Source organism: Mauremys reevesii, linkage group 1 (genome assembly GCF_016161935.1).
Source record: "Mauremys reevesii isolate NIE-2019 linkage group 1, ASM1616193v1, whole genome shotgun sequence".
NCBI classification, from domain to species: Eukaryota; Metazoa; Chordata; order Testudines; family Geoemydidae; genus Mauremys; species Mauremys reevesii.
Window position 1 is genome coordinate 114191539 of NC_052623.1, and position 13170 is coordinate 114204708.

Genomic DNA, 13170 nt, shown 5'->3' on the forward strand with positions numbered 1-13170 from the left:
TATTACAGTTTGTGAAATTATTTGTCCATGACTGCCTGATAACTCTGCAATTTCAGATCGCAAACTAAGGAAGAATAGGACTTCCATCCAAAGAGGTCTAAAAGCTTTTGCCCTTATATGGGGTAGACTGAGTAGTGATGCTTACCCAACTCATTCACCACATCCACCACCAGAGAATTAGGTGGAGGATGGGAGAATAAAAATTCAAAGTCCTTTTATCCACCCATTTGCAAGTCGGCGGAATGTTAGCAGATGTTTGCCAAACTGTCTTTGCTGGGTCCAGGAATGCCTCATTAATGGGTAATGTAACTCTAGTGAGTGTTGCAGTTGCAAAATGTCAAGCAATTTGTGTTGCAAATCCTTGACCTCTTTGAGTGGTACTTGAAGAGTACTGGCTACTCACTTTATGAGGTCCTGAAATTGCAGAAAATCATCAACCATGGATGGTGATGGAGGTATGACTGCCACATCTGAAGATGATAAACAGACAGGAGTGAGGGGTGGCTTCTTCATCTGTCCTAGTCTCCTGTTCTTCAAATGTTTCCTTGTGTTGCAGAGTAGAGAATTGAACATCTCTAACCTTCCAATGTGTCAGAGATGGTTATCTGGCAAGTTGCTATCAGTACTCATCCCAAGGATCCCAGTATGGCCAAAGGGGGGGAACCAAATGGGAGAGAAAGTGACATCCAGGGTTGGTCCCACAACCCTTGGTATCAAGCATGAGGATCTTCCCTATGGGAGTCAAAGAACAGATTTCTATATGGATGTGCAATAGAACCCTGGATGAGACTGAAGAAAGTCTTCCTCCTCCTTGAGTATCTTCCAATAGGGGAGCACAAGTGGAAAAGGGTGGAGAGTCCAGCAGTACCAGAGAGCGATGGTAGTCCAGAGACTGGGGTCTTGATACCAAGAAGCATTTAGTATCCATGAGCAGTGGAGATTCTGGTCCATCAGCCATTGATAAGTCCTTTGAGTATCTGAATTCCTGTGGTACCATGTGATCGGTACTGCCATGGCAGTGTGCTTGGCAATTGAAGCAGACAGTACTATAGATTTTGAGCATATCAATGTAGGGACTGGTGGCGTCACACACTTCGGTTGTGTGATACTGAGGGTCCCAACTGGGGAGATGCCAACGATAAAGCCATGCTCAATGGTAATGGGCTGGAGAAGTGCTTATCCTTGTCCTCCTTGTCCCCTGTAGTCAGTTCCAGGGCTCTGTCAGAGCTGTGTTTCTCCTTAGAACTCTGGGACTCTTTGGACTCACTAGTACTGGAGGAGTCTTTCACCTCTAAGGTATGGAGCCGAGAGGTTGAGACTTCTGATGCCATGGACTTACTGGGGGACCAAGATCTTTTTGAGAGCAGTCTCATGATGGGAGCCAGTGCTCCTCTTCTTGGGAGACTTTACTGTGGCCTCACAAGGCACAGATCTTCCCTAGAAAGGGCAAGACAAGACCAAAGGGGCACTGGATCTGTCCGGAGACAGATGTCCAAAGCAGGGATATCCTGACATGGAGCGCTCCCTTCGACCTGCTTTAGAGAGTCATCAGCAGCAGCCTCAAATGGTTTTTCCTTGCCCTAGATTTAAGGGCCAGGCAGAAGTCACACTTCTGGGAGACATGCAACTCTCCCAAGTGGTGGACTTAGAGTGGCTGCAGCTGACTGGGAGATGTTTGAATCCTGTAGAGCTAGGTACACCATGCCAGGAGAGAAAAGCTTCCCAGAGGGAGGGAGAGGCACAAAGTTAATCCTCATGCTACTTATCTACTAACAACTATTTAATGCTAACACTAAACTATAAACAAGCAGTTAGCTGAGGCACGCTCCAGGCAGACACACTAGGGGTCTATCTCAGGCCAAGGTGGAACTGAAAACGAACTGAGGGTGGTTTGCCTGCACAACCCTATATAGCCTTGGTGTGAGGTTTAAAGACGTATAGTATACTTGTGTGGGCCAAATGAACACAGCTAAGGGAAAATCTTCAATCAAGGGTTTAAGGAGCATTCACACCTGAAGTGGAGCACCCATAGGGACACTATTCAAAGAACTATTACCTGTTTTACAAAATACAGCTCTACCTCGATATAACGTTGTCCTCGGGAGCCAAAAAATCTTACCGTGTTATAGGTGAAACTGCGTTATATCAAAATTGCTTTGATCCACCTGAGCAGCCCCAACCCCTGGAGCACTGCTTTACCACGTTATATCCGAATTCATGTTATATTGGGTCGTGTTATATCAAAGTAGAGGTATATTTAGAACAACAAGAACCAAGAGGCTTCATAACGCAGAGGAAAAAAAATCAACCCCCGTCAAAGGTTTTCAAGAAGGGGAAAGTTAAGAGGTATTGTCCATATTGTGGTTATGTCTCTTTATTTTCCCCCTTCCTTTTTGGGGTTGAGATCATATCAGGAACTGCACGCACAGAATACTGCATTTACACAGAACTTAGCTATTTTACGGTAAATTGAAGGCTACTAAAATCCTCAAATCTCACCAATTCATTATTTACAAAGAAGTAAATGGAAAATGTAAAGTTGAAGAAAAATTGAATTATGTTTATCTATTAATTATAAAAATGTGTCTTTGGTTGTTTAAGAGTCTATTTAAAAAAAAGTAAAAATGACTAATCAACACTGTAAATAATCATATTCAAACCAGTCTTGGAGTCAAAACAATGTAGAGCAGTCCTTGTGCAGCAATGCTATTGATAGCAAACATAACCACACACACATCAGGTGAACACTGTGATGAAGAAGTTAATCTTACAAGGGGAAAAAACAGACATGGTCTGTACATTTTTGAGAGCTTAAAAATATAAATCTAGAATCCTGGCACCAAGAAAAAAGTGTCAGTAAGTGTTTTGTTACAAGTTTATATTAGGGCAGATACTTACACAGAGCTGACTTGTATAAAAATACAACATACTACATAAGTTTTATTTAGGGATTTAATTTATATACCACAAATACTGCTTTTAATATAAGTACAATATAATACAGTTTTAATTATGTAACTGCTGGTGTTCATCTTGGATCATGAACTGAATGGCATGCTCTGCTGTCAAAACTTTAAAATGACCTCTAGTTAAACTTCCCCAAAGTATAAAATCATGCAAAATCTACATCCTATATGATACAACCAGCACAATAATTGAAGCCAATATCCTATGAACAGCCTGGGCTATCTTGAGTTTCTTCTTGCTGTGTCCATGAGTCAGCCATCATTTTCTTTAGGCGGAAAGGAGCAATTTCAATTTTGTCAGTGGCATTGAAACCAGTGACGGTGTGCACAGTTATTGGCGAAAACGTCTTCATTACCTGATAGAGTTCAGATTGCAAACTTAGTCCATTTGGAAGTGTCTGTGGTTAGGAGCTTTTACGCTTTACTCCTGTGACTACTGGTCGTGCGTATTCCACAAAATCATCTATGAGAACAGGCCATGCTCCTAAAGAGAAGTCAAACAATGTAAAAAGTCATAAATCTTAAAATAAATCTATTTAGTCTTTAAACAAGGGATATCAACTTCGCAGCATGATCTATATTTTAGTCATTGAACTAGATATAACAAAGTGATAGCATGGGCTATCTTTCACAAAGAAAACATGCCTAGCTAATAAAAGAAAACATTAAAGCATGTTCTCTCTGAGCTATACTCTGAGCGAAAACTATTTGTATGTTGTATCATAATTCATATTATGAGATGTTTATAATAAACTTGAGCTGAAAGCAAGATTATGGTACTCCTATTAGAGACATTCATATAATGGGCACTATTCACATACATAAAGATACTCAACATGTGTACGTGTTTGTAGATTTGGGGCCACCATATAATATATGTTAGCGAGAATACAAAAATGCAGATTTGTCCTTAATTTTTTTACTAGAAGAGACAAGGTTTAGTTTTTATTATTAGATATTTACATCGATTATGAACTAACAAATACTTTCATAAACTTAATTTTCACTTCCAGACTTCTATACACTATTAAAAAGCTATTTTGTGTAGATATTTTTTCTAAGTTTAGTAGCCTTAATTTAAAGCTAATAAGGATTTTTGTATGAGAATACACATTATTATTGTGGCTCCTGTAACATAACATGTTAGATAGAACGCACTGTACCAATACAGTTAAGGACTGCTTACTTTCATCTGCATATTAAAGCAAAATCCTGTTCAGCATACTTACAGGCAACATTCTTGGCAATAAATATGATCTAGTATATTTGTAGCTCTGCTCCCGAAAGTATACATTTTAAAACTTTGGGTATAAGTTGTGTTTTGGAGTTTATTCACAGCATTATTTCAATTTTGCTAAATCCAATTTTAAAAAATATTAAAATACATATTAATTACCTTCTTCATCATAGTTTGACATATCATCTGCAATCATATTTCCAAAGTCTAACAGAAGATTCCAAGTATCTTTTGGGATTGATCTTTTATGGTGTTCCTATGTAATATGGAAACAAAGTATATTGTTTAAGATACAGGTTATTTTCAAATTCTGCAGTTGCTTTAAATTCATATTTTACTAAAAAGAAATCTTACAGAGTTATATATTAACACCATCCTGCAGAATCCTCTTTACTAACATTGAAAGCTTTCCAAGAAAACTACAAAATAAAATATTTCTAAAAAAGGTAACTGTATAGAGCACATTTAATAATACTGATTTATTTCTCCTGATCTACTCACAGCAATTTATTATTATTTATTATTATTTTAAGAACAGTGACTGTTAGGATCAAGCACTCAGACAAGCAACCAGCCAAAGTTCAGATCCCTACTCCCCATTTGCAGTCCTGGTTGCTTCAGCAGGGGATCAGACTGTATTTAAAGCTGCAAGATCAGCTCCACTTCCGGCCAGTAGGGGGAAAATGATGTCACCAGATGACACGAGGAATCAAAAAACTGGTGTGTGGGTGGGTACAGAGGGTACAGGCTGAGACAGGCATAAGGTTGCTGGAGAGAGGCCAGAGATTGTGGGTGAAAACAGTCAATGGCAAAAGGGAAAAATCTAGTCACAGGTGGGCAGCAGGCTGGATATACCACCAAAAAACATAGGGAGGTCCTATAAAGGAACCAAAAGAAATCTCTGGTGTTTCCATATGTACGGGAGTCCCTATTAGCTCCTGAGTATTTAAAAAAATGCTACCCCTTTCCACTGCCTCACACAGCTTTTAGTGGAGTAGTAGCAACAGCAGAGAAATATATTTAACAAATATGTTTAATAAACAAGAGTATTCTTTGGGTTTTGCACTGGGACTCACAGATCAGAGCACTTCAAGATTTAAGCCAGCAGCCCCCAAATTTTTGAGGGCCGTGCCCTCCCTTACCCTTATTAATGCCCCCTCCCCCGGAGCCAGGCATGGCTGGGAGGGGGATGCAGACAGGGGTAAGGGAGCCAAGAGCGAGGCCAGGGACCGAGCTGCAGCTCTGCTCCCGGCTCTGCTCCTGCCCCCAGCCTCAGCCCCAGGTGGGAACAGAGCTGTGGCCAGGGGCTAAGGCTGAAGCGGGAGTAGAACCCATGCCAGATTCACAGCCAGGCCCCCAGCCGGGTGCAGAGCTGGACCACGGCTGGGGATGGGACTGGAACAGAGCTGTGGGTGGGGAGGGGCTGGGTGGCGCTCCCTTCCTGCCCCGGTGGGGCTGGCCTGGATCCATCGTGTGCTCCTCCTCCCCGAAAGACCCGCCATGCCCCCTAGGTAGGCAGGCCCCACACTTTTGGGACCTCTGATTTAAGCATACAGTTGATTTACAAGGAAACTCTTTTGGTTCATAAACTAACAGATTATTTGATTAAAACTTGTATTTGCTAAGACAAAATAGTACAATGTCAAAATGATGATATATATATTTTTCCAAAGGTTAAGGAGCTGAGTCTTCTTGCCTGCTCTGTCCTGTTCTTCAGCCATATTTGGGGGGGGGGGGGGGAGAATTTCCAGGGAGGGAAAGTGGTGGCAGTGGCCTTTTTTTTTTTTCCTCCTCATGGGGGGGGGGGGGGCTTGCTAAAGAAGTGGGTGGATTGGCTTATGTGGCCTGCATCTAGCAGGAGGTCAGACTAGATGATCATAATGGTCCCTTCTGATCTTGAATTCTATGATTCTATGATACTTGCATCGTTACAGAGAACATCCTCCTACTACATTACTTCCAGGGAAACTGAAAATAATTCAATAAACTATCCATGTGATGGGCAGGTAAGGCCCCACACTGGCGAGCCTGTGGACCCAATTGGCCTGGCCCCGCTACACCTGCAGGGGAGAGGAGAGACCTAGCCCAGTTCAGGGCTGCTCAGGAAGGAGAGCAGAGTTCTACTTCTGATGTAAGGGAAGCCTGAGCTAGCTTGCCATCTGGACAAGACATGCTAGAAGGGATGACTAGACCTTGAGGGATCAGCTGAAGCGAGACTATTTGAAGGTAAATCCAGGACAGAAGGGCAGGGTCCCATCAAAGATTCATCAGACAACCCTGTTTGGAACTGTGGTTTTCCATTCTGTATAGGACTGAAGCGTGCTTTGGGCAGAGGGCCTACGTACCATGACCTTGCAAGAAACAGTGACCTACCAGAGGAGACCTGCCCAGTTGAGGAATGAGCAGGTGCCATGGAGAAAACCTGGTCACAATCTGTTACACACAAAAAACTACATTAAAAGAACATTATCAAGGTTGCATGGTCAAGCACTGCAAAAGGTTAGGAAGTGCCAGAATTAAGGTTGCCTGTGCAATCTTAATTCAGGCTTTTTGTGCATATATAGTCTTTAATTACATGATCATATACTAATTTGTCCCCACAAGATCCTTGCCTCATTCAGTGTATAGAATGGACTATGCTTAATGAGCAGCTATTCAATATTTTGTTTTCTTTTCCTTTTTCAAATGATGGTCCCATGCCCTGTTTACTGCACATTAGTCAAACCCTGCTTTGAAGACAGAATTATAAACTTCTTCATGGGCTCTTCTGTGGTGTTCAACAGAATAGAAGTAACTAACTGTCACAAACAATTATACTATCTTCAAAACTTCCCTATGAGATGATGGGGTATTACCCCCAATTTACAGATGGGGGTTTAGGCACAGAGAATAAGGTCAAAAGTGGCCACTAATTTTGGGTGGCTAATTTGAGACATTACTGTTTTTGAAGTTGCCTACCTGCAAGGATATACTGGGTCTACTTTTATAATCAGAGACAAGGAGTGAATGTATTGCAAAACCATATTTATTCAAGAGAAATGTTTTCCAAGATAGGGCCTGATTTTTCAGAGTACTTAGTATTATACAGCACTACATAGCACTCGTATGTTCAAAGCAAGGTTCCCACTGACTTCAGTGGCATCTGGGAGTGCTCAGCACTTCTGCAAATCAGACCCCATGGTCTCGAGATGGGCATTCAGAAAATGAGTAATACACAATTAAAGACCACCTGTGAAAAGTGATTTAAGTGACTTGCCCAGTACCACATAAGAACTATGTAGCAGAGGCAGGGATAGAATCCAAATATTTCTGGCAGCATTCAACTGCCTTAACCACATGATCACTCTTTCTCTTACTACCATCCTCTGCCTCATTCACTACACACACCTTCCAGCTTCTGCAACAAACGAAGGAGGCTCCTACAGACAACAGCCTCTTTAACTACACAGTCCTAATACATCCACAGAGCAGGTCCACCCCGTGCACTGAATGAGGCAGGGGTCCTGTGGAAAAAATAGCATGTATTCATGTAATTAAAGACCATCGTAATGCATATACATGAAGTGACCACATTAAGGTTGCTTATGTAACCTTAATTCTGGCTTTTACTAACTTTTGAATGTTTGACTTTACAGCCTTAATGTTCTTTTAATGTAGGTGTCTTTGTGTGATTTCCTAGGTTTAAACAGGGAGAGTATTCTCTAGTGCAGTGGCTCTCGACCTTTCCAGAGCACTGTTCCCCTTTCAGGAGTCTGATTTGTCTTGTGTACCCCCAAGTTTCACCTCACTTAAAAACTACTTGCTCACAAAAATGAGACCTAAAAATACAAAAGTGTCACAGCACACTGTTACTGACAAATTGCTTACATTCTCATTTTTACCATATAATTATAAAATAAATCAACTGGAATATAAATATTGTACTTACATTTCAGTGTATAGTATATAGAGCAGTATTAACAAGTCATTGTCTGTATGAAATTTTAGTTTGTATTGACTTCGCTAGCGCTTTTTATGTAGCCTGTTGTAAAACTAGGCAAATATCTAGATGAGTTGATGTACCCCCTTGAAGACCTCTGTGTACCCCTGGTTGAGAACCACTGATCATGTGGGCACTGACTCTTCCGTCTGCTCTCAAGCTTGACCTATTCTGACCTGTCCCTTCCAATCTATCCCAGTTGTCTCTATTCCTCACCCTGGCTCCTCATTCTAGTCCTATTTTCTTTACTTAGCCAGTCCTAGTCTCCACCCCTCAAACTTATCCAAGTCTCTTTGTCCAGCCTGTCAGTTCAGATAGAATTTTCAGTTTGTAGCAAAAAACCTCAAGCAAATCTAGTGAGCATTTGTAAATTGCAGTTTTTCAAATAAACTTGTTGGAAAGATCTATTACTTGGGCCAATGTGGGTGGATTTTCTTGGGACTAGCAAAAGACACACCTCTGACACAAAGGCCACCCTCCTGCCAAATTTAAAGCCCATACTGCACAGCGTGGGGTTACTAGAGCTTCTCAAAGAATGAGAATGAAAAAAACATGGGGAAAACATTTTTCACTAGCCTGGTTCTCAGAAATGGCTGAACTATTTTGGCTGAAATTTTCCAAAACAATTCAGCCTGAGGCAGATACCCAGCAAGGAAAATTTCAGCCCAAACAGTTAAAGTTCAGTAATGTTATAAGCAACTGAAAACAGGGTTTTATAATGGCAAGCGTCAAGCAAACAATAATAGATGGTATCAGCCCCACCTATACTACTGCTCCTAAAAGCAGGAATCTGAACAGATGTGTCTCAGAGCATATTTAAAGTACATGACAAAATGGAGAAAGCTACATATTTTAACCTTTTGTTAGCTTAAATGTGCCTATTAGAGTTTGACTTTTTTAAAACCAGTTTTCAGAAGCAGTCACAATGCAAAATCTTAGGACAAATTTTGTCAAGTAGGTGTACAAAATCCTCACTTTCAGATAATGAATAAACCTCTGCTGTCCCAGAGCTGTATTCAAAGTATACTTGTGTGAAAATATTTACATTTTAAAACATATACTTGGGTTTCACTAAGACCACAGACAGCGGTACTTTTGAAATCACCAGCTTCCTTGGGTAAACTGTAAAAAGTCTATTTGTACAGAGAAAAGATGTTAATAAATTGCAAAAGAAGAAGTTGCCTTGTACAGTAATGATGGTTCTTCAAGATGGGTGCCCCTATGGGTGCTCCACTGTAGATGCGTCTGCATTCCTGCGCTGTTGATCGGAGAACTTTGATAGCAGTCCGTTCCATCCGCACATGTGCTGCTCCCTGCCTGCCACAAGTCTAGCCAGTGTGCGCAGGCAATCCTTCCTCAGTTCCTTCTCTACCGCACAGTCAACTAGAACTCTGAAGCAGAGTCCTGGAGCACCCACAGAGACACAATGTTATTGCACAAGGTGAGTAAACTTCTCTTCTTCTTCGAGTAGTGTCCCTATGTGTGCTCCACTGTAGGTGACTCCCGAGCAGTGCCCACTGCTGGAGGCTGGGACTTCAGAGCTGAGTCTGATATGGATGATAGTACTGTGGCGCTGAATTTGGCATCTGCAGCCGAATCCCCCAGGATGGCACAGTATTCTGCAAAGGTATGTTCAGATGCCCAAGTAGCTGCTCTGCAGATTTCTGATATAGGGATACCCTTGGAGAAGGCGCTGGAGGAGGAGATCGACCTCCTAGGATGAGTGCGTATTGAAGATGGGGGTGTTACATTACACAATTCGTAACAGAGTTTAATACAGCCTGAGATACACTTGGAGAGTCTCTGAGCTGAAATCACTGTACCTTTTGACCTATTTGCAATGGAGAGGAAGAGTCTCTGAGATTGTCTGAAGACTCTTGTCCTGTCCAAATAGAAGGCCAAGGCTCTCCTCACATCAAGCGTATGGAGGATGGCTTCACTATTATCCTGATGAGCTTTGGAATAAAAGGCTGGAAGGTGAATAAACTGATTGAGGTGAAATGCGGAAGTCAGCTTGGGAATGAACTTTGGGTGTGGTCTAAGCACGACCTTGTCAGGGAAGAACACAGTGAAAGAGGGATGCGCCACCAGAACCACTATTTCCCCAGTCCTTCTTGCAAGGGTGATGGCGATGAGGAATTCGGTCTTCATGGAAAGTTGAGTTAATTAACAAGTGGCCACGGGTTCAAATGGTGGCCTTGTCAGACCTTTTAATATTAGGTTGAGATCCCACGGAGGCGTGGGAAGTCTGGGTGGTGGGAAGAGGTGAGAAAGCTCTTTGTAATTGGATGTGAGGAAATTGAGTATCCTTCTGCCGGCTGATGGAAGGTTGCAACTGCTGCTAGATGACCCTTCAGTGAACTGATAAGAGTCCTGATTTCTTGAGAGTCAACAGGTAGTCTAGGATCACCAGCAGGATGGATGTATTAGGGATGATACCTTTGGGCTGGAACCAGATTTGGAATCTCTTCCATTTTTGTAGATAGGTATGGCGAATAGCTCCTTTCCTACTATGCAATAACACCTCCTGTACCTCCTCAGAGCAAGATGTCTCTATGTGCTGGAATCATGAAAGAGCCATGTTCTGAGCCATCAAATCCGCACGTAGGATGAAAAATGCACCTCTCATTCTGGAACAGAAGGTAAGGAGTGATTGGAAGAGTCATTAGTGGACATAGTGCTAGCTGTGACAGGTAAGGGTACCACATCTGTATGGGCCAGGTGGGAGCAATCAGTATGATGTTAACACACACTATTTTCACTGTCAACAGGACTTTCAGTATTAGAGGGAATGGGGGAAAGGTATAAAGAAGGCCCTTGTCCAATGGAGGGAGGAGGGCATCTCCCATGGAGTGTTGTCCAATCCCCAGTCTGGAACAGCACTGTGGTCATTTCTTGTTTTGGTAAGTAGTGAACAGCTTTAACATCAATGTGCCCCATCGCTGGAATAGATTTGGTGGTATTCCACAACGTATTTCCCATTTGTGGTCATGTGGGAATTTGCGACTGAGACTGTCCCCCATTGTGTTGTATATTCCCAGTAAGTAGGCTGCTGATATTAAGATATTGTGGGAGATGCACCAGTTTCATAGTTTTAGTGCTTCTACACACAGGGAATGAGACCTGGCACCTCCCTGATGGTTTATGTAATATACAAAAACCTGTAGGAGAACACTTCAACCTCCCTGGACACACAATAGCAGATTTAAAGGTAGCCATCCTGCAGCAAAAAAACTTCAGGACCAGACTTCAAAGAGAAACTGCTGAGCTCCAGTTCATCTGCAAATTTGACACCATCAGCTCAGGATTAAACAAAGACAGTGAATGGCTAGCCAACTACAAAAGCAGTTTCTCCTCCCTTGGTTTTCACACCTCAACTGCTAGAAGAGGGCCTCATCCTCCCTGATTGGAACTAACCTCGTTATCTCTAGCCTGCTTCTTGCTTGCATATATATACCTGCCCCTGGAAATTTCCACTACATGCATCCGACAAAGTGGGTATTCACACACGAAAGCTCATGCTCCAATACATCTGTTAGTCTATAAGGTGCCACAGGTCTCTTTGCTGCTTATGTAATACATGCAGGCCATATTGTCTGTCATGACTCTTGCGTGCGTATCTTTGATCAGTGGGAGGAAGTGAGCTCACACGTTTCTGACCTCTCTGAGTTCGAGTAGGTTGAAGTGGAGGCATCTCTCGGCTGGAGACTATTTGCCCTGTATTGTGAGACCATTGAGATGAGCACTCCATCCTATGAGGGATGCACTGGTGGTCAGAAGCAGAGATAGGGAAGACTGAACAAGTGGGATTCCCATACAGATGTTCACTGGGTCCTTCCACCGGCCCAAGGATTGCTTGCCCCTGGTGGGCATCGATAGTTTGCTTATGTTGTCTCTGTTCAGCCTGTAAACCAAACCAACCCATTCTTGGAGGCATCTCATACATAGTCTGGCACGAATGATAATCTATGTGCCCATGGCCATGTGTCCCAGGAGTTGGAGGCACTGTCTGCTGAAATATGGGGACTGAATTGTACTGTCTCTACAGATTTCTCAGTCTCTCCTTGTTGATAATGTGGGAGGAGCACCTTTGCCTGAATGGAGTTGAGGTCGGCTCCTATGAATTCTAGCCTCTGTTCTGGTGTTAATTTTTGTTCATTGATGTCAATTTTTGTTCATTGATCTGTAGGCCCAGATTCTGAAACAGATCCAGTGTGGTCTGAGTGACTTGCTAGGCCCTTACGAAGGACTGTGCCCAGAGAAGGCAATCGTACATGTAAGGATAAACCATGATACTTTGAGAGCATAAGTGGGCCACCACCACTGAGAGGACATTGGAGAATACTCTGGGGGCCGAGGAGAGGCCAAAAGGGAGTTCTCTGTATTGGTAGTGGTTTTGGTCCAGCATGAACCTGAGGTAATTGCAGTTATACCAAGCCACAGACATGTGAAAATAAGCATCTTGGAGGTCGAGGACTGAAAACTAGTCTCCTTTTTCTAACACTGGAATGATCTTGAAATTCTGAGCCACACTTGTTGAGTGCTCTGAGGTCCAATATAGGTCAACACCCTTTTTTCTTCAGTATCAGGAACTAATGAGAATAGAAGCCTCTGTCCCTTAGATGTGCGGGCACTGGCTCTATGGCTCATATGCTGAGGAGGTGGTTTATCTCCTAAGCACCAGGCTCTCATGAGAAGGGTCCCTGAAGGGGGACTGGGAAAAGTGTTTGGGAGGGGGGAGAAATGGACAGAGTATCCATCTCAGATGATCTCCAACACCCATTTGTCAGAGGTTATCTATTCCCAGGTGCTGCAGAATGGGGCAAGACTATCTCTGAAGGGATGGGTGGAGTTTCCTAGTGTGAAATGAGGTGAGTGTTCTCCAGGTACCTCGACTACCCTGTCAAAACTGTCTCTTTGAGGTAGAGGGCTAAAAGGAAGTTTGCTGAGATCCCGATGTCTTTCATCTGGAGAACCTCGGCTTTTTC

The 13170-nt window shown here is 42.7% G+C and overlaps 1 protein-coding gene across 7 annotated transcripts in view; it reads right to left on the reverse strand.

The window, feature by feature from the left end:
• Positions 1-2175: 2175 nt before the first annotated feature.
• Positions 2176-13170, reverse strand: part of DCUN1D2 (defective in cullin neddylation 1 domain containing 2) — a 64029-nt gene continuing 53034 nt past the window's right edge. For all 7 annotated transcript variants that reach the window (XM_039533145.1, XM_039533153.1, XM_039533181.1 and 4 more), the window contains exons 6-7: positions 4363-4459; positions 2176-3450 (exon numbers count right to left, since the gene is read on the reverse strand). In XM_039533145.1, the coding sequence (XP_039389079.1) occupies positions 3371-3450; positions 4363-4459 (177 nt within the window). In that variant the 3' untranslated portion in view covers positions 2176-3370. The remainder of the gene's footprint in view (positions 3451-4362; positions 4460-13170) is intronic.